A 23,031-nucleotide genomic window follows, 5' to 3' on the forward strand; every position below is an offset into this window, starting at 1 on the left:
CAGTTGTGGAAAGGAATGATATCAATATGCTTGATGGCATCAAGAAGAAGATGCAGACAGTAGATTTGTTACTCTTCTGTACAGTGAGGTTGGGCAATGTGAGACTTTGCAAGGCAGCATGTTCATATGATCAAGGATGCCTTTTGACAAGAAGTGTGTTTGAAATAACAATGGCACAATTGTCTCCAATGATAGAGAAGGAAAGATACATAGAAATGTTGTCATGAGAAATTATTAAAAAAGGAATTAGGCTGAGGCAGAAAGTGTTTACTCCACTTAACCCATTTATGGTTAATGAGGCAATAACGGAAGCAACAGGAGTAATTGCTGAGATGTTCAAAATTTCAGGTTATACTGGCCACTCAATTTGTTAAGTTGTTAAAAAATAATTAATTGCGACACAAGCAGTATTAATACCAAATGGTAATATTTACACAGCTTAAAAGTGGATGTTGTATTAGAACACAGAATACTTTGATAGTTACCATGAAAGAACCTTTCATTTGGTTTTGTGGTGCATATAAGCACTCTTGTTCGCATAACTAGCAGGAGACAATCACTGCCATCAATGCTGCCAGGACTACCAAATCATGTGATTTTGGCCTTCCTTGGCATTATCGATGGTAGACACTTAACCAATGGAAATAGCAGCAACTGCTATGCTAGTGATATACATGGAATCGCAGTGCCTAACCAGGCTCTGGTGTTGCAAATCACCAGTGGGCTTATTAAAAAATGATAGCGACAGAAGCAGTATTAATACCAAAAGGTAATATTTATCACCACTTAGAATACTTTGATAGTTACCATTAGAAAACCTCACATATGGTTTTGTGGTGCATATAAGCACTCTTGTTTACATTGCTAGCAGGAGACAATCACCACCATCACCATTGCCAGGACTACCAGATCATGTTATTTTGGCCTTGTCATTTGTAGATGCCTGATGGCTGGAAGTAGCAGTGACTGCTTCCACTAGCACTGTAAACGACTGCTTATATGCACCACAACACTATATAAGAGGTTCTCTCATGGTTACTATCACAGTATTCTGTGTTTTAACACAACATCCACTTTTCAGTTGTGATAAATATTAAGTTTTGTTAGGTTGATGTTTAGCCCTGGGTCAGCCATGATCAAGCAGACTACAATCAAAGACATTTCAACCACAACATTCTGTCATCTTAGTGGTATGTAAGATTACATTATCCAATGAGTCCTTTCCTTATAGCAGTAGGTTGTGTGAGTTGAGGAAGATTTGATTGCTATTTCTAGTGTAGACCACCATTTAGAAGCTTCTATGATGGGTCATGCAAGATGTTATCCTCAAAGGACTAACATAGCAGTATAACCATCAAGTAACACTAGAGAGCATCCAATTACACTAGAGGGCATCAATTCAGTTGCTGAAGGTTTTACCAAAGCTAATGTTGATACAATTAGCTTGGAAAAGATGCAGTTACGGTTTGTGCCATGCTGTTAAAAGACAAATGCCATATTTTTTGCTAAACCACTTCAGAAGCTTAAACAAACCATTTCACTTCGCATTAACTGGTCTGAAGAAGGCCTTTCATACTAGGTACAAGTAAATGACTTATGAGAACCATTTAAGCCATGTATTTTCCCAACCACATGGTTCTCGGTTCAGTCTCCACTGCATGGCACTTTGGGCAAGTGTTCTCTTATAACCTGAGGCTGACCAAAGCCTTGTTAGTGGATTTGGTAGATGGAAACTGAAAGAAGCTCATGTGTTTGTATGTGTTTGTCCCCTACCACTGCTTGGCAACCAGTGTTGGTGTGTTTACATCTCCATAACCTAGCAGTTCAGCAAAAGAGAGTAATAGAATAAGTACCTGGCTTTAAAACAAAAAGTACTGGTGTTAAGTCATTTGGCTAAAAATTCTTCAAGGCAGTGCCCCATCATGGCTGCAGTCTAATGACTAAAACAAGTAAAAGGTAAAAGATACTAGTAGGTGTTCAGCTGGGATACACCCTTGGCTCCCTTCTATTTAGTATAGTACTTGGGGCTATAATACTAGTGTTCTTGGAAATTTTATATATACTGATGAAAAAGAAAAAGGTCTGCATTCCAAAGGTCTAAAGGTCAACACAACAAAAACCAAAATGTTAGTTAGCAGTGAAAAGTTTAAAATACAAGAGAAATGTGCTACATTTTTATTTTCTTCTTTTTCCACTATGTTTATAGTTTACCTCTTATTGTTATTCATTGTAATTTCAAACTTATTATTCATACAAAAGAGTAAAAGACCCATATTCATGTCTGGTCAGTAGTCTTTAGCATCATCATCATTTAACGTCCGCTTTCCATGCTAGCATGGGTTGGACGATTTGACTGAGGACTGGTGAAACCAGATGGCTGCACCAGGCTCCAATCTGATTTGGCAGAGTTTCTACAGCTAGATGCCCTTTCTAACGCCAACCACTCCGAGAGTGTAGTGGGTGCTTTTACGTGCCACCAGCGCAGAAAGAAACAAATATACAAACCTTACTGTAGAAAAAAATAAAAGGATGTAGGAGGTGGGGGTGTAGTTGTAATAGTTTTATTATACATGTTTTAAATTCTTGTCAATAAATTTATCTCCAACCTTCTTTACAGTGTTTTTCTTCCGTCACTCGTGAGCGAGATGGGGAAGTAATCCATCAAAAAGGTTGCACTGAACGACCAGAACTGCTTAGTTGCAACCCAAGTCAGAGTGTCACGTATTTAATTGAATGCTGCAATGAAAGTTGGTGCAACACCAATACGACCCTCTCACTACCTCCTGAAACTACTGCAGGTAATTTATGTACACTAAAACATTTTTTGTTTTATTTGATATTGCTATGTATTGCTATTGTAGTGGTGGTGCAGCTAGTAGAGAACTAGATTTGATGTTGATGCTTTTTATGGTACTCAGTATTTGATACTTTATAGTCATCTGCTCAAATTATCAGTAGTTCTTTTTATTAGTACCTGTCCAACAATGATTATAAGAACAACTTCACTACTTCAACTATGATTATAAAAAATACTTCTCGTGATTTTAGCAAGAGGGCATTTCTTGTTGAAAGAACCCAGTGTTCCTGTTCCTCATTACTGCTAAGACAACTGAATAGATTAGGTTACTTACAATATTCAAGTTTGGGTTTGTTTCTCTGGAAAGAATTTCTTGGGAGTTCTAGTTGTATTTAGCTTATTGAATTAGACCAGTGCTCCTCAACCTTTTTTCACTTGAAGTACACTTATATTCTTTTCAAAATTCAGCGACACACCTGAACTAAGAATATAACTAAAAGTATATGGAAAAAATTGTGTTAGGTGTCTTTGTGGCACACCTAGCATCATCTCATGATACACCAGTGTGCCGCAGCATACCCGTTGCAGAGCACTGACTTAGAGGAGAAAGGGCAGCAGTCAAGACCCTTTACAAGACCTTTATAATTGTATGGAGGAAGGTATCCTCAGATTGGGCACCTAGCTCAAATACTTGCAGCACAGTAGCCTCCACTAAAGTCATCTTTGAGTCAGGTAGGAGTGTTAAACCAAGTTACAGGTTATATCTTCCATAAACCAGAATGATCCCTCCAGCAAGCTGTTGCACAATTTCTCTCTACCAAATTTCATTCTCAAGTCTTCTGATGGTCTGAGGCTATGGGAAAAGGCACTAACACAAGGTGCTGCACAGTAGGATCACTCCTAAGACCATACAGTTGCAAACCAAACTTCTTAACTACACAGCCATGTCTTGTTTATTTGTATTTTGGGAAGATATTTCCACTGGTCCTTGCTGATTTGTTTTTCATATTTTGTGGTCATTTCTTTTAGTTTGATTTTCTTCTGCCCACTCTGTTGTAATGTGTGTTGTTCTGTTACATATCATTATGTGTTAGAACAGGAATATGTTTTTGTTGTAGTGAGGCTTTGAATAGTTGTTTCATGTTGGTTCTTGCATGGTCATCGTTTCTGTCTTTTTTCTCTCTCCACATATTTTTGGTTTGTTGTGATGACTCAGTTTTTTTTTTAACATGATTGTTTCTGCTATGTTGTTTCTACTACATTGTGAGAATTCCTTTGTTCTACTTGTGATGATTTTTACCGTTTGTATTACTTTCATTGCGATGTAGATGATGTGTATCAGTTTTTGAGTACTTGATTCTTTTCTGCTTTCATTGGATTGAAATTTTTCCATAAAGATTGCAACACTTTTCCATAAAGATTGCAACACTTTTCCATAAAGATTGCAATCCAGCTCTTTTATAATTTCTGCCAACTCACCTCTTTCACTGGCTAAATACCAATAGTTGTTTCATGAAGTTATATCCTGTTCTAGTTAATATGTTATAATTCAGCCAGAACAGGCTTTTCTCCTGTTATAATGATCCAATACTCTATAGAACTGAAGTGGTTTCTCTGTGCCTTAACAGTGGGACAAAGAAGTCTTATCATTTACCCTAAGTAAGTATTCAGAATAGATTGCATTTTAATCTAATCACCACTCATATTAACATCACAAAATGTTATGACATCTTAAAATTTTCTATTTTGTACTTGGTTCTCCCTGTGTGATGTGTAAATATGTATTTCAAAGTTCCAGTTGTTTCTAGGAAAATTATCTATTTTACTCCATATTAAAATATGGAGTAAAATAGATGGAATTTCCACTACAATAATGTAACCCCACTACGTTTGTTTCGCCTATATTCTTATCACTGAAAATTTGAATTCTTTTGTAATTGCTTCGTATAGTCAGGTCAGGGATTGTCTCATCACAGGCTGATGAGACCTGCTACTGGTACCATGTAAACCAGAACTACTTGTTCCACGGTCAAGTGGTCAACAACTAAACTAGCTCTTCCACTTGAATAGCTTGCTACTCTTGTGAGGAGGTTGGATAAGCTCCTTGTGGGTCAATGGCCGTTCAGTTGGGGAAGGCAATAGCAAATCACCCCAATATCTCTGCCAAGAAAGTGCTGTGAGGAAATCCAAATGAAGTAGTGCTATGGATTCATTTAATGGGAGAACTCGCTTAATCTGGAAGCCTTTTGTTGTAGTGTCATCATGCTGCAAAGCATACAAATACATGACAACAATGAATTGCTTCCATAATTCTATATGAAAAGTCATCACCAAATGTTTTTTTTTTTTTGACTGTCAGACTTATATTAAATTTGATAGAAATCTTACTGAAGTTATTTAAATGACAACCAAACTCTGTTTCTGTATTGCACAACAATAAATATTAAGTATTGTTTGGATAAACAATATTTTGAGAAACTGAAAGAAAATTATAATACAACTAGAGCTAACAGAAAAAAATTAACTTTAAAAGGACTCTAATATAATAACTATAGCTCATATGAAATAGTTTCTCCATACCATTCAATTACATGAATCAGTGAATTATTTCTCAAGGACAGTTGGTGCAGCAGGAATAGTTCCAAATATATATACTCATAACTTCTTACATCTAGTCATAGATTTCCTTGTCATTAATCAACTTCACAAAATCTAACCAGTTTTGTATTTGATATTTTTGAAGTTAATAATAAAAAACAATTTACATAACGTCCAGTATAAAATTACAATTGGAAACAAAGTTTCAACTCTGGTTGTTAGAACAGTGAACAATAAAATAGAGACTTACATTTACCTGTTTTATTTATGTTCTTGTAGCTCTAGCCTAATACAACTTGTATTTGTCAACAGTCAACTAGTATTCTAAAACCATTCCGTTTCTCTAAACAATATTTGTTTCTTTCATTAAACAGCGGTAAAGAATCCTTCACTTGTGCTTCTATTAAGCATCCTCATAGTTATTGCTCTGTTTAATGCTGCAATACTGGCTTTCATTGCTTATATTCGATGGAAGCACAAATGTCGAATGGAGGATTTTGGTGCACGAGAACCATACCTTTTAGAAGATAGTGAACGTAAAGCTAGCAAGGATGAGAAGAGTTCACTGAAGGTAAGCAGAATTTATTCAATTTGAAATATTTTATCCATTTATTATTATAAAAAATAAAAAAATAAAAAATCAAATTGAGATTGTGTAATGTATTTGAATACTGGTCATAAGAATTCATCATCATCATCATCATCATCGTTTAACGTCCGCTTTCCATGCTAGCATGGGTTGGACGATTTGACTGAGGACTGGTGAAACCGGATGGCAACAACTGGCTCCAATCTAATTTGGCAGAGTTTCTACAGCTGGATACCCTTCCTAATGCCAACCACTCAGAGAGTGTAGTGGGTGCTTTTACATGTCACCCGCACGAAAACGGCCAAGCTCGAAATGGTGTCTTTTATGTGCCACCCGCACAAGAGCCAGTCCAGGGGAACTGGCAATGATCTCGCTCGAAAACCCTACAAGGCCAGTCAGGCGGTACTGGCAACGGTCACGCTCAGGATGGTACATCTTATGTGCCACCCGCTCAAGAGCCAGTCCAGGGGCCCTGGCAACGATCTCACTTGGCTTGCCGGGTCTTCTCACGCACAGCACATTTCCAAAGGTCTCGGTCAGTAGTCATCGCCTCGGTGAGGCCCAATGTTCGAAGGTCTTGCCTCACCACCTCAGCCCAGGTCTTCCTGGGCCTACCTCTTCCACGGGTTCCCTCAACTGTTAGGGAGTGGCACTTTTTAACTGTTCAAAACCTGACTACAATCTTGGGTACAGTATGACTATGTAGTTAAAAAGTTTACTTCACACCTATGTGGTTCTAAGTTGATTCCAATTATGCCCAACTCTATGTAAGTGGCTTTTACCATAAACTCCAGTTGACCAATACCTTGTGATTGGAATTTGTGACAGAAACTGAATGGAGGTTTATTGTGTGTGTATGTGTATTGGGTCCTTTCTAGAAAATAGACTTTAGTCACCCACCCGTAATTTTTTAAACTTAATAAATAATATTAGCTAAAGGATATCTAGTTTGTCATATAACAATAATTTTGGTTATGCAGGCCCCCAGCTATAGTTAAGTATTAGAGTCTAGTGGATCCAAAAACAAGATGATTCATGTTCTTAATCCCTGCCTTTTCAGACTAAGATGAAATGCTGTTTGATCAGCTGGTTTACTTCGTTTTTTAATCAAAATAATTTTTTTTTTGTTTAATATTATGTCCAATATTACCAAGAAATTACTAGTGTTAGTTGATAAGCATTTCTCTATTAACTATAGTTACAAAAAGATATTTAATATAAACATTCTTAAACTGAGTTTCCATTATACTATTAATATGAAGAATCTAATCACTAGTAAATTATTAAGGCTATCTCTACATGCAGGAATATTAGTGCATGTCCATTCAATCCATCATAATTCTGAGGTAGTAGTTATCTTCACCAAACTTTGATGTAATGCCAAAACACTACATAGATATGACAAAAGGTAAATTTTAATAATGGTACTTCAGCCATACTTCTTTATTTGGGCATACAAAAGAATAGAGGTATGTAGCAAAATTGCATAATATCTTGCCTTTGAAAGAATATGCTAATGATTTCAGTATCAACTAGAAAATCTTTGAGATGTGCAGGCTTTTTAAAGGTTGGACCAAAAAATACAATTTCTTTCCAGTTGAGAAACACCTCATATTAAAGAAAAAAAAAATCTTTCATTATTCTATCTAAATGCAATGTTTAAAATTTTTACAAAATGTTAGCACTTTGACAGTGTCTAGAGAAAATTGAAATTTGTTACTACCATCTATTTATACAATTCTACATGTAATTTTCACCTGCTCTTCACATATCATTTACGTTTTTACATAATCAAGTAAATTTTTCCCCTTTCTGTTTTGATCTAAATGAATCCTCCATATATGTTGAACTGTCTTCTATGCTCACATGTGCTGGACAGTTCAACAGGATCTTATAAGCCAGAGGACTGGGTTAGACTCTAGTGACTGCTTTGACATGATTTCTATGTCTGGATGTCCTTCCTAATGCCAACCATTTTACAATGTGTATCAGTTTTTTTTTTTTTTGCCATGGCACTGGCTTAAGTGAGGTCACCAAGTAACTCACAAGACAAAACCTCTCAACTGAATTGGGATATAGTATTGAGGGAGATGATTGTTTATAAGGTGTTGAAAGGTTAAAATATGATAGAGGGACAAGAACAAGTGTCAGCTGGGTGATGACATGTCACAAAGTGAATGTATAAGAGAATAGGAATGGGTTTGTGGTATGATGATTTTATTGCCTGTTGGATATTGGTTTCCTCCTTAACAAGCAGAACATAAGCGTAAAGAACAACAGCAAGGTTATATTGGTATTTCCAGCCATTAAAGGGAAAGAACTCATTTAAATTTATGAATTGTGCCCCTTTTAATCTGCCTCCCTCTGTCGGCATGCAGCTACTGGAAACCTTTATCCAGAACATTTCAACACTTTTGGCCAATGTATATTGTCTGATTGCTTAATTATTTCATTAGGCATGAACTCAAACTTAAAATGTATTTTCTGTAACAAATTGCATCGCTTATATATGCACTGACATAGCTATGTAGTTAAGAACTTTATTGCTAAACTATGTGGCTTCCAGTTCAGTCTGTGTGTGCATCCCACCTAACAAGTGTCTTCAACTATAGCTTCAAGCTCACCAAAGCATTAGAAGTGAATTTAGTAAACTGAAACTGAAAAAGAGGCCTGTTGTTGGTATGTGTGTCTCCTTGTCTTGACATAGTGTGCTAATTGTAAGTAAACACTACCATCATAGAAGTAGTGCCACTTGTTTGCAATTTTTCGTGAAACATGTCCAGCCTAGGTGAAAACATCACTGGTGATGGTCGGTGACAGGAAGAGCATCCAGCTTTAAAAAGAAGTTGCCTCCAAAAATATCAAGCATGGAAAAGTAGACATTAAAATATTGATGATTTTATGTATATATATATATATATATATACATATATATATATATATATATATATATATATATATATATATATATATATATATATATATATATATATATATATATATATATATATATATATATATATATATAAGCAATGTTAATTCTCTAAATGAAGTATTAACAGTAACAGGACTCTTCTTGCCATAAATGACAGATGAGGGCTCCATAACTTTTTTGCTGAACAACCTGCACAGATAATTTTTTTTATAGTGATCAAATGTTTGTGCTGAACATTAGCTCACCCTCTCCATTAAATCAACAATTCCTGTACAGATGCACACTATACCACATGTCAGATGTTGAAATGATTACAGAACAACACGAAATGAAGTTCTTTGTTCAAGAACACTATGCACCACCTTGGAAATCGAAATCATGATCTTATGATCACAAGTGCACCACTCTTACCATTAGGCCGTATGCACACACACACACACACATCTTGGGTTGGCAAAGAAAGTAATTTCATTTTTTGCAAATAGTTATGGTATTTTTTGAATGACTTTTATTAATGTTATGATTTTTCCTTTTTGACATTTGGTAGCTGTTACTATTAGCTTACTCTAGAAGCAAATTGTGCATAATTTTCTTTACAGCTGTTAGTTCAGTGTCAATTTTAACATGGAATGCAAAAACGAACATTTTCGCCATACTTTGCTTTTTTATTTCCATAAAGGCAAGAAAGCTGCTATGGCTCACAAAGAGATATGTGAAGTTTATGGTGTTGATTGCTTAACAAAACGCACATGTCAGAAATGGTTTAAAAAATGCCATTCTGGAGATTTTTTACTAAAGGATGACCAACATTCTGGTTGACTTAATGAAGTTGATGATGGCCAAATCAAAGCCATAATTGAATCTGATTGTCATATAACTGTGTGAGAGATTGCAGTGAGTTTAAATGTATCACACACAACAACTGAAAATCACTTAAAATATCACTTGATATTTGGGTTCCACATAAATTGAAAGAGATTCACAACACAATGAATCAATATTTGCAATATGCATCTCAAATGCAATGAAATTGACCTTTTATTCATCACTGGTGATGAAAAGTGGATTGTCTACAATAACATCAATCAGAAACGATCATGGTCCAAGCATAATGAACCGTCACAAACCACATTGAAAGCTGAATCGCATCGAAAAAAGGTCATGTTGTCAATCTGGTGGGATTACAAAGGTGTTGTGTATTTGGAGCTGCTTCCAAGGAGCCAAACAATTAATTCAGATGTTTACTGTCAACAGCTAATGAAACTAGAGAAAGCAATCAAAGAAAAATGGCCAGAATTGGCATATCATAAAAGAATTGTTCCACCATGACAACACTAGACCACATGCGTCTTTGCTAACTCTTGAAAAATTATTAGAACTTGGTTGGAAAGTGGTGTTACATCCACCATATATCCCTGACCTTGCACCATCAGATTTACCATTTATTTCTTTGAATGGTAAAACTTTCAATAATGATGATGACCTGAAATTACACTTGCTTCAGTTTTTGGCTAAGGACCAGAAGTTCTATGAGCATGGAGTCATCAAGTTGCCAGAAAGATGGCAAAAGGTAATCAAACAAAATGGAAAATATATTGATTAAAGTTCATTCTTTGTATGAAAAAAAATGACTTTTATTTCACACTAAAAAAACCAAAATTACTATTTTGCCAACCCAATATCATTATCATCATTTAACGTCCTCTTTCCATGCTGGCATGGGTTGGACGGTTTGACTGAGGGCTAGCAGGCCAATTAGCTGCACCAGGTTCCAATCTGACCTGGCAAGGTTTCTACAGCTGGATGTCCTTCGTAACACCAACCACTCATAGGAGCCAGTCAGGCAGGACTGGCATCGACCATGTTCAGATGGTGCTTTTCAGATACCACCGGCATGTCTATATATATATATATATATATATATCAAAGTTACAGGAATGTAAACAAATCAGCAGCAGTTATCAAGCGGTGGTGGAGCACAAATACAATACATACACAAAGACCCACACATGTGTATATGTATATAACAGGCTTCTTTCAGTTTCCCGCTACCAAATCCTCTCACATGGCTTCAGTCAGCCCTGAGCTATGTTAAAAGACACTTGCCCAGGGTGCCACATAGTAGGACTGAACTTGGAACTATGTGGTTGAAGAGCAAACTTCTTACCACACAGTCATGCCCATGCTATTAAACCAATATCCTGACCATTCAGCAAAATGCAATTTTCAGTTTTATGTGATGATGTGAGAGTAAATTCAGATTGAAAAAATAACAGTTCATATCAAGTAACCATATTAAACTAGACATTATAGTTATTTTGTGATGTGTTTTTGTTGCTTTGAAATCAAAGATTGTGCAATATATTTGTGTTTTTACAGGAGCATTATGAACAATCAGTAACATCTGGAAGTGGATCTGGTTTGCCTTTTCTTGTTCAAAGTACTGTAGCCAGACAAGTCATGATGGTTGAAATGATTGGTAAGTATTGTCAAGCTTGACTCTATATGGTTTAATTATATGCATAAGATTACCAAAGAATATTGACATCATATAAATATAAGGCAGGATGTGTGTGTGTGTGTATGTGAATGTAGTTTATGCACGTCCACAAATTAGCACGCATATTGCTCCAATTTTAGGAGGAGATTCGTCATGACCCTATCTGCATTTTCATCAACTTTTTCTCTTAGAGGTACCCACGTATAGCTATAAAATCGATTTTCAACCATAACTTTTACCAATTTTGAAGTTTGTTGACATGGCGAAGTCAAACTGTGTGAGTGTTTGCTAGCGTCTAACAAAAAAAAAATGGAAAGAAAAAGTGGAAGAGGGAGACAGAAAGCGTCTAAGCAAAGAAAATGTTTGTAACCAAGACAGAGTTTGTTTGCCAGTGTCTAACAAAAAAAAAAAAAAAGGAACGAAAAAGTGGAAGAGGGAAACAGAAAGCGTCTAACAAAGCATTTATTTATTTTTAATTGAGCACCAATGTGATCTAGTTGAGCACCAGATCACATTGAGTGATAAACAGTGCATTTAAATCATCGATTAATGATTAAAATTTACCAAACAATTAAGCAGTTACTAAAATGTTGATTTTAAACACCTTCGAATGGTTAAAATTGTTTAGATAAAAATATGTAATTAGAGTGTGAGTAAGTTGTAAAATTATTTGTTAATGTTTTGAATTTGTGTTGTTAATTTTGTTGACTTTCTACAAAACTATGGCTTAGTAACAGTGTGGAATATAATTTCTTGTAATACTGTGTATGCTGCTATTCTTAATAATCCTTTGCATAGGGTAAAAGTCAGGAAAGAAATTATATTAAATTGATAGATAAATATATTTATTTTTATTGTTATAAACATTTAGCATTCAGATTGTCCTGTCAAATGTGAAGTTTATTTATTCACATTGTTTTGAATTAATCGTGCATTATCTCATGGCTTCAATGATGTGATTGTCTATTTTTAGAAAGACATTAAAAGGCAGGTGTAAAATGTTGGATTGGGTCAGTTTGAACATAAAACAGACAGGATAATTTGGTCAGATATGGCCAGTTTAAATGCTAAAGTGTTAAAAGAAAGTGGAAAGACAAAATTTTCTAGAGAAAAGGTAGTTAAAAGGCAAAAATAGCCAGGGAAAATACCTTGTGTATACTCTGACTCTAAAGCCTGTCAGGATTGACTTTGCTTTTCACCCCCCTCTGGGTGCTGGGCATTGATTCAATTCATTACACTCCCTCCCACAAATGTGTGGCTTTATGCCAATATAAGAAATTACATTAAATTAACAAATTTTGTTTTGATTTCAGGTAAAGGACGATATGGAGAAGTGTGGAAAGGAACCTATCATGGTGAAGTTGTTGCTGTTAAGACATTTTCTTCTCGTGATGAAGCCAGCTGGGATCGTGAAACTGAAATTTATAACACTGTTTTACTACGTCATGATAATATTCTTGGATACTTAGCATCAGACATGACCAGTCGTAACTCATGCACTCAGCTATGGCTCATCATGCACTACCATGTCAATGGCTCCCTCTATGACTACTTACAGAGAGTAGTTTTAAACCATCAGTCGATGCTGCTTTTGGCTTATTCAGCAGCAGCAGGTCTGGTTCATCTTCATTCGGAAATTCTTGGAAAACAAGGAAAGCCTGCTATTGCACACCGAGATATTAAGTCGAAGAATATCCTGGTCAAAAAAGATGGCTCCTGTTGCATTGGTGATCTTGGACTTGCTGTCATACATAGTCAAACAACGAACATCTTAGATCTTGGTAACAACACCAAGGTGGGGACAAAACGTTACATGGCACCCGAGGTCCTTGATGATCATTTGAACACTTCTCTATTTGAGTCATTCAAATGTATTGATGTGTATGCCTTTGGTCTGGTTCTCTGGGAAATAACACGCCGTTGTGCTCTTGGAGGTAATTCAACTTCATTGATTTTTTTTTTTTTTAAGTTGTACCAATTCTATTATGTTCAGAATATTTCTGAATATATATTAAATAATGTTTACTTGTCTATTGCTGTGTATGTGTCGTTTATTGCTGTGTATATGTTGTTTATTGAAGTATGTATGTGTGTGTAAAGCTTGATGGGTTTGTATTTTGAGATATTCATGAGTTCTGCCCCAAATTCACTTTGCAATGCAATCAATTTTCAAATTATTGCCCACTTCAAAGTAAGAAAATATCTTAGTATAAGTAAACGGAGGAGCCTTAGAAGTTATTCAAGTAGAGCACTGTTTAAAAATATTATTTGAGGTTTCAGGAAATCAACACTAATGCTTAAGCATCTTGAAAAACATCTTATTCATAAATTTGTTACACACATGTGTGATTTATAAAATAAGGTAAGCAATAATATTTTCCTAAGTTTTTATCTCTTTATGCAAAGTGCAGCATTAACTTTTTATCTGATCTCCAGTGCATCAGAAAATAGAAAAAATGTTAAGAACCACTGCAATATGTGGTCGTTTGACCTGCTCAAAATAGCAGTCGTTTTTGATTTGTCTGTTAAAAATCATACCCTACCACTAGAAAAGATGCAATGATCACAGCTAGAACCTCTTTTCATCATTTCTGCTCAGTCTAAACTGATCTAGAGCAAACAACAACTGTCCAAATTTAGGGTGAAACTCTGCTCTTATTCTTCATATTGATAAATTCTAAAAATAGAATTTTGCATTTATACATATATATAAAAATATATATATTGAAAAGAAATGTGTCGTTTGTTTTATATGATCTATGTTGACCTATTAATGCTTTTATATGAGTTTGGAGTAAAATATTTATTTGAAAAATGGATAGAAATGTATATATGTGTGTAACATGAAACATAGCATGTAATTAATTAAGTACTAAATAATTAGATCTATTAAAATATTGAAAGAAACATTTCCTATTTGCTTTACCACACTGACAGGTTAGTCAATATTTATCAGAATTTTTTCCTAGAGCCTATTTTATAAGTTATCTACCTTTATGCAGTTAATTTTCATCCTCCCTTCTTTTGAAATTAACTGAAGTGAAATAATATGAGGTAGGTTTACCAACGACATAATGTGGTTTCCAAACTGTAAACATAAAAGTAAAAAAAAAATTGTATTAATTAACCCTTTTGTGGCCGCATTTTCAGTGAAATACCCTATATACATATATTTTCTATCACTTTGATAAATGATTGAAAACTGAAGGGATGTTTTTAAACTAACTTCTCCATTAAGTTTGGTGTTTGTAATATAACTTAACAAAAGTTTCTTACATAGATTCATGATGGAATTTTAAATTTAGGCATGAATATTTTATGAAAGTGATAGTTTTGTGTTACAGAAGCAGAGGTTGTCTGGGGCAAGTTGGTATCAAGAGATGATATTACTTTCAACATATTTCTGTTCATTTTCAGTTATTGTTATTCAAATGCATCAACGCTCTATGACAAATACTTTCAACATTTGCTCTGCAATAGCTGATGCTATAGAGATAAAAAGTACTTTATGGCAGAATGCTGTTTTGTGCCTAGGTTTTAACTAAGATAATTCAGAAATGCACTTGGTCAAAAGTGTCAGCATTATAACTCCAGCTTCTCCTATCCTTAAGTCAATAAGTTTGTACTTTTCTAAGTCATATATCTCTTACTACAAAGAGTCAAGCAATCAATTTTTTTTCTTTCTTATACTTATTTCAGTCAGTCATTAGACTGTGGCCATGCTGGAGCACTGCCTTGAAGAATTTTTAGTTGAATGAATCGACCCCACTACTTATTAAAAAAATTTTTTTTGCTAGGCCTGTTACTTATCCTGTTGGTCTCTTTTGCCAGATCTTTAAGTTATGGCGACATAAACACACCAACACTGGTTGTCAAGTGGTGGTGGGGTACAGACACACAATCACACACACATATATGACAGGTTTCTTTCAGTTTCTGTCTCCCTAATGCACTCACAATGCTTTGGTCAGTCCAAGGCTATAGTAGAAGACAGTTGTCCAAGGTTCCAAATTTCTTATTTATTTCACACGTCCATGATACAAATATTAATGTAATTATTCAAGTCAATAATACTGATAAATAATTTTCTCTTCTATTCTGCAGGTATTTCTGAAGAATACAAGCCACCATTTTGGGATGTTGTTCCAAGCGATCCTAGTTTTGAGGATATGAGAAAAGTAGTTTCTGTTGATCAGCAACGACCCATAATTCCAAACAGATGGACTACTGATCCTGTAAGTATATTTTAGGTTCATAGAAAGCTTTGAGATGTATTACAGCATTCAAGTTTTGTGCTTCACTACAGTCAATATCTTTCTGGATCAGTGTAACCAGTACCAGTGCTATAATGAGATTGTGAATCAGTAATACCATCAGCTTTACAAAAGTAGACAAACAATGTAGGAGCCTCTATGCAGTTGCTCACTTCTAGATACAGCAGTCAATCTCCTTCAGTTGTGCATAAACATAAAAATGACACATTGGATAATTTTTACTTCAGAAAGATATTAGTGTTCTGAGTTCAAATCTCAATGGAATCAGTTTTGCTTTTTCTATTCATCCAGAGTCTGTAAAAATAAGTCTCTATATGCAGGTGTTGATTCATTTAAAACTTTGTAAAAAAAAAAAATCATTGATTTTGTGTTCTGTGAAGTACCTACAATGGAAGAAACAGGCTGTCAGATTAACATACACATGTAACAGTTTGTGTACTTTAAATTATGCTATTACATTCTTGAAATCACTGTTCACTGAAATTATGCAATATATTACTTTGAAGCATCTTAAACTAATTCAAATGATTTCAGATATTTTGGAGATGGAGTTATATATCAATTATATATATTAGTAACAATGGCAGTATTAATGCTGAAAGGTAATATTTATCCCACTAAAATGTGGATGTTCTGTTAAATGGACTATACTGTGGTACATATCATGAGAGAAGTTCTCATTGGCTTTTGTATATCTCCCTGCTAGTGATATAAACAAGAGTGCATTTTGCACCAAAAACCAGTATGAAAGCTTTTCTCATGGTATTTACCACAGTAAAGTTTGTTCTTACAGACCATCCATGTTTAAGTGAAGATAGCCATAAAAGTCATGCCTCAACGGATAGCTGGAGTCTGGACAGCTCCCTGTTAGCCAGCTCTATGTCAAGCCATCCTACACATACCAGTCTGGAAAGCGGACATGACCATTAAACGATGATGATGATGGTCTAATATATCTTAAGAAACCATTTTTCTATTTTACTTGTATATCATTCTTTAATTGGTTTCTCTGTGCTAGAAGTGGGAGACAAATTTCCTTCAAATCACACCCAACCATGTTAAAAGGAAAAGTATATTTAATAATATAGCTCAGGTACAGTATTCCAGACAAAAAAACAGGCTGCACATAGCTTGTGTTCCTATGATTGTATGTTTGCTTGATCAAAGCTAATTTGGGTTATGCAACAAAAGAAAATGCTGAAAAAGAGGTAATCCAAAAATCGTACACACACACACACCAATTATATACTCTGAAGATTGCTTCCAGGTTCATTTTTCTCCTAGATGTGTTATGTACCAAATTGATTATTTGTACTTATATTGTTCTATGAATATATTAGTATCTAACGAAAGTTATGAATGTCTGTATAAACCACAGTTGTTGACTTTTACATGTTTTACAACTCCTGTATATCATAGATAACCATCTCTGGTACTTATTACCAACTAATTGGTGTGAAGACAAGTAAACAGTTCAAGACATTGCTTGATCATAAATTTCAGATTTTATATTTAACGTTGTTTTAATAAATGCATTAAAATCTTTGGAGATCTTTTTTAAAGAATAATGTCAATATTTTTGTTGCAGATTCTCAACCAGGTGGGCAAATTAATGAAAGAATGCTGGCGCCATGAACCCAAAGCCAGACTGTCGATGCTGCGTGTTAAGAAGAATTTACAGCGTTATATGAATAAACCTGAAGATGACAATTAATTACTATAAATAAGACTTTCCAATATAACACTTGTCAGAGACTTAACAGCTGTGTACTTTAGAGAGGCAGATTCTGTACACACGGTCATTGCTGACATGTGTACAAGTGTGTATGCATTTACGCTTACATTTTTACAAACAAAAATATGAATTCAGATACACTCTGTGGGTATACATATGTATGAATACATGAGTGAAAGGGAGTGTATGTGTGTGTACATAGCATGCATGTGTGTGTGCGTATATATACATACACAAACATCTATGTACATGTGTATTATATATTTGTGTGTTTATGTATACACATGTATATATATGTACTTATGTGTGTGCATGTATATATGTATAAATATATATATATATATATATATACACACAGACACACACAAATGCATGCATGCATATCTGCATGTGTACATGCATATTGTGTGGGTGAATGCATATATATATATATGTATATATACACACACACACACACACAGATATGCATATCTAAATATATAATCTATACAGACAGACCTCATTCAGCAATATTTTTGCGATACATCATTAGTTTCATAGTTTTTATTAAACCAATCATCAATCTTGTGAAAGGATTCATTCACACATGTTGTCTATTCCTTTTCATTATATTAACTTTTTTTTTTTACATATTTTTTAGTCATTGAACACTTGTATAAAACCTGAATAATGTTTGATTCATCCCTTTCCTTCCCTACTAACCGTATTTTCTCCCACCCATAAGATATATATATATATATGTACCTCTCTCTCTCTTTATATATATATATATATATATATATATATATATATATATATATATATATATAAAATCCATTTCAGTAGAGAATTATGTGTGCATTTTCTCATGTGAGTGTGTGTGTTTTTGCGATACAAGTTTGAAGCTGATAAACTCTGAATGTTTTCCCTTGGCAGGTAGGTATGGTCATTTCAAAGAATTTTTTCACTAATATGCAGTCATTTTAAATCTGCAATTATTTGCATTTTCCTTCATTAGTATTTTTCTGTTTTTGTTGATATGTATGTACATGTGTAAGTATACATACACAAACACACATATACATGTTTATATATGCATATTATGTATTTTCATATATACAGGGTGTCCTAAAATTAAGGCAAGGAACTTTTTTCAATTTTGCCGAAGCAAAATATTGTTGTATTTTGGGTCTGATCATTGCAATGCAATGGTAAAGGAAGCACAATTATGACACAACCACATCTTTTTGATATGACCACCTATGTTTCGAATCACAACCTTAAGTCTAAGTGCAAATGCTTCACATGCAGTACACAGCTGTTCTTGGAGAATCAAAACCCATTCCTGGTACAGTTTTGCCTTCAAAGCATCTAGCAAAGCACAAGCAGTGCTCTAGACCCACCCTCATCTCCAAAATGGACCAAACAAAAAAGTTCAATGGGTTAACATTGGGGCTTCTTGAGGACCATACATCCTTGCCTTTGAACAGCAGAATGTTTTTCTGAATCCAGTGTTGTGAATGTTTGGTGCAGTGGGATGGTGCTGAGTCCTGTTGGAGGCTCAAAAGTGCACCTTGAAAGCATTCATTCACCCATGGAAGCAGTTCAGCTTCCAGAATGTTGCTAATGTATTGCTGGGTGTTAATTTTAACACCTGAGAACACAAAAATGAGGTGAGACCTTCCAGTGGCTGTCACAGCTGGCCAAACCATAACTGACTGTGGATTTTGATGTCGATTTATGAGTCTACGCTTGACGGAGCTAGATACGCTCCAAAGTCGGTCATTCTGGTGGTTTACTGTCTATTTGATGTCAAATTTCTTCTCATCAGTGAGCACTAGGTTGGGCAACATATTTTCAACAATCTGACGCAGGATAAGATGATTTCTCTCCAGTCTCATGGTCTTATAAACTTGCATGAGCTCATGACAGCTGATCATCTTGTAGGGAAGGGTCCTGAGTCTCTCCTTCAGCACTTGATACATTAATGTTTGGCTTACTTTTGCTGTGGCAACTAGTTTTCTGACAGAACGACAATGATTTCGCCATGTCTTTTCTCTGGTACTTTTGATAAGCTGAGGGGTCTGCACACTTCTTTTTCAGCCACGTCCAGGTCGATCAGTGGAAGCACCAGTCACTTGAAATTTCCTGACAATTTTCCAGGCTGTTGTTTGGTTAATTTTAAGCTTTTTGCTATAGCTGTATTACTTTCACCTCCTTTGTAGAGAGTTATGATTGTATTTTAATCTCTAACTTAATTTATAAATCTGAATTTATTTAGTCTGAAATTAAAAAAATGACGCAGTAATCATTTATAATGATGTATAATTTTCATATCTTATATTTATTTAGAGTTATTAAACCCCAAAACTTAGGTTGGCTTAATTTCGCGACACCCTGTATATATATATATATGCGTGTATCTCTTTCTCTCTGTATTTGTATATATAAATGTAGGTGTGTGTTGCCAGGGCCCCTGGACTGGTTCTTGTGCGGGTGGCACATGAGATGCACCATTTTGAGCGTGGCCGTTGCCAGTACCGCCTGACTGGCTCCTGTAGGATTTTCGAGCGAGATCGTTGCCAGTGCCCCTGGACTGGCTTGTGCGGGTGGCACATAAAAAACACCATTTCGAGCGTGGCCGTTTTCGTGCGGGTGACACGTAAAAGCACCCACTACACTCTCTGAGTGGTTGGCGTTAGGAAGGGCATCCAGCTGTAGAAACTCTGCCAAATCAGACTGGAGCCTGGTGTTGCCATCCGGTTTCACCAGTCCTCAGTCAAATCGTCCAACCCATGCTAGCATGGAAAGCGGACGTTAAACGATGATGATGATGATGATGATGTGTATCTCTTTCTCTCTGTATTTGTTTATATAAATGTAGGTGTGTGTATGTGTATATATATACACATACAAGCGTTATGCTAATTGCATCTGTTTGTTTTTTACACCACCTGTCTTCGTCTTTTGTTTTTTTGTGAATTCTCCCTATATATATATATATATAAACATGTATATATATATATGTGTGTTTATACATATATATAGATGCAGATGTGTGCATGTGTATAGTATGTATACACACACATAAATATATGTGTGTGTGTATTGCAATTTTTCAAATCCGAGATCATTGTCTTAATATCTATCCCCATATAACAGACAATGAGGTTCCTGCTTTATGTTCATAATTTTTACTCATTACAATCATGTTCATATCTTTCTTTAATGACCTTTTTGAATTGATATTTGTTGACATACAGTCTCCCTTCTTAAACAATTTTTTTAAAAAAACTGTCATATGAATTTAAACTAATATCTAAGCTATTTCTATAATTTCCCTGAATTGAAACAGTAATTTGAGTGGCTAATTTGAAACCCTAATGTTTCAATGTGGAGGTTCCAAACTTTTTTCTTGTAACATCACCTTTTTAGTGACTTGCTTGGTATAAAATAGATTTCATAAGTAATAAATATATTTCCAAACATACAATCATATAAGTACCTAACCCTTTTTATACCAACCTATCTAAGACATCTCCTGTTTCTATGATACAACATCATTTAAAAAAAACGTTTATACAGTATTTAGATTAAAACTTTCCATCATAATTTTATGTAAACTCATTTTTATGTTTTGTTCTAAACACCAGCTAAACTCTTTAGCATTTCAATTGGCCATACCCAGCCTAAATATTCTACCTGTTTTATGCCAGATCTGACCTCTCACACCTACGCTACAATGTCATTCTAAAAATATACAATCACATCGTCAAAATCTCAGAGCTATGGGATATAGTATGATTAATTTCAAACAATATAAGTAAATAAGTATTACATTTGATAGAGTAATCTGAATGCTAAAAAGTTAATAATGACAAAGATATTTTATTAAATCCATCCCACCCACCAAGTCTTGACATATTTTCAAAATTAATGGTATCTCAGTACATTTGATTTAGAATATGACCATGAAATCGAGATACTAATGTTGATATAGCCATTGTTGAAGTGAATATAATGTCAACTCAGTTATTGCGTTGTCCTGGTTGTTTAGCACAATTCAATTGGACCTAGACATGGCCTGGACCTGTACTGGCCAAAACTTATCAAAGTTATATTTGAAGATGACCATATTGACTTATTAGGTGTATTCAAATCTACTTCCACCAATGTATCCTTCCTTTTTAAAAACAGAGTTTGATTTGATAAACATATAAATTATATATAATATGTATCAGATTGAGTCACTAAATTGAAATATATGCTCTGCACCATGCGGTATTATTCTTCATGGGTCTATATTCTTAAATATGTCATTAGAGTTTACCTCAGAATTAGGTTATTCATAACATGAGGTTACAGTTGATGTAAAGTATAATGTTATATACATTATTTACATTTGACAGATATTTATCCTCTTCTTGTCTGTTGTTGACACAATGTTTCAGCTGATATATATACCAGGTGTCTTGGGGAAATTTTGAACCTGGGTTCTCGTTCCTAAGGTATTTTTCGATGTTATTATTATTATTATTATTCAGGTCACTGCCTGTAATCGAACTCAGAATCTTGGAGTTAGTAGCCTGCACTCTTAATTACTACAACATATGCCCGTGGGCAATTATGAAGTGAAATTTTAAGGCTTTAATATTTTCCTATCCTTCCGTAATACCAGTTCCCATATGCTATTCATATCTGCACTTGGTCTGTTTAGGAGGTTGTATTCTAGCATATGTGCTGCTGCTTTTAGTTTTCATGTTTTCTAGTGGTGTTCTACAGACAGAGAACACGGAAACTAAAAGAAGCAGCACATATGCTAGGACACAACAACCTCCTAAGCAGACCGAGTGCAGATATGAATAGCATATGGGAACCGGTATTAAGGAAGGATAGGAAAATATTAGATTTATAAGCCCTAAAAATTCATTCCATAATTGCCCACGGGCTACTAATCCCAAGATTCCAAGTTCGATTCCAGGAAGTGACCTGAATAATAATAATAATAATAATAATAATGACATTTAAAAGTACCTTAGGAATGAGAACCCAGGTTCGAATTTTCTCCAAGACTGAAAGGCTGGAGTGTATATCAGCCAAAACGTGTTAACAACAAACAAGATGAGGACAAATATCCGTCAAATGTAAGTAATGTAAATAATGTACATAATTCCTCATCTCTTAAATATAGAATTGTATAATGTTAGATATATTTAGATTTAATAAACCAAGCGAGGAAGTTAATCTTTGTATTACAACACACAGATCCATATATATATATATATATATATATATAATAAATATACACATATAACTAAATACATACACACACACACACACACACACACAGACATACATATATAAACACTAGCAGTATAGCCCGGCGTTGCCCGGGATTAAGCTAGGATTATGAAATGGTGAAGTGCTTTATTTCAAACCAAAAGAACTCTGACATCAGATTTGAGCGAAATCCGTTGAAATTGGTTTAGCTGAAAATGGTTTGCTGGCAATTTGATTGTGAAATCCCTTAAGGAATTAGTTTATCAGTTATTTCCACTCATTGACTGCTTTTTTTTAAGTTGCATTAGAGATCTGCATAGGAGAAGGTTGATCTGAAGGTTTGC

The 23,031-nt window shown here is 34.7% G+C and overlaps 1 protein-coding gene across 2 annotated transcripts in view; it reads left to right on the forward strand.

The window, feature by feature from the left end:
• Positions 1 to 18,013, forward strand: part of LOC106874712 (activin receptor type-1) — an 80,661-nt gene extending 62,648 nt beyond the window's left edge. For both annotated transcript variants that reach the window (XM_052967082.2, XM_052967084.2), the window contains 6 exons: positions 2,618 to 2,798; positions 5,770 to 5,966; positions 11,299 to 11,398; positions 12,733 to 13,353; positions 15,524 to 15,654; positions 17,282 to 18,013. In XM_052967082.2, the coding sequence (XP_052823042.1) occupies positions 2,618 to 2,798; positions 5,770 to 5,966; positions 11,299 to 11,398; positions 12,733 to 13,353; positions 15,524 to 15,654; positions 17,282 to 17,407 (1,356 nt within the window). In that variant the 3' untranslated portion in view covers positions 17,408 to 18,013. The remainder of the gene's footprint in view (positions 1 to 2,617; positions 2,799 to 5,769; positions 5,967 to 11,298; positions 11,399 to 12,732; positions 13,354 to 15,523; positions 15,655 to 17,281) is intronic.
• Positions 18,014 to 23,031: the final 5,018 nt, after the last annotated feature.

This window comes from Octopus bimaculoides, chromosome 4 (genome assembly GCF_046866305.1).
Source record: "Octopus bimaculoides isolate indiv1 chromosome 4, ASM4686630v1, whole genome shotgun sequence".
NCBI classification, from domain to species: Eukaryota; Metazoa; Mollusca; class Cephalopoda; order Octopoda; family Octopodidae; genus Octopus; species Octopus bimaculoides.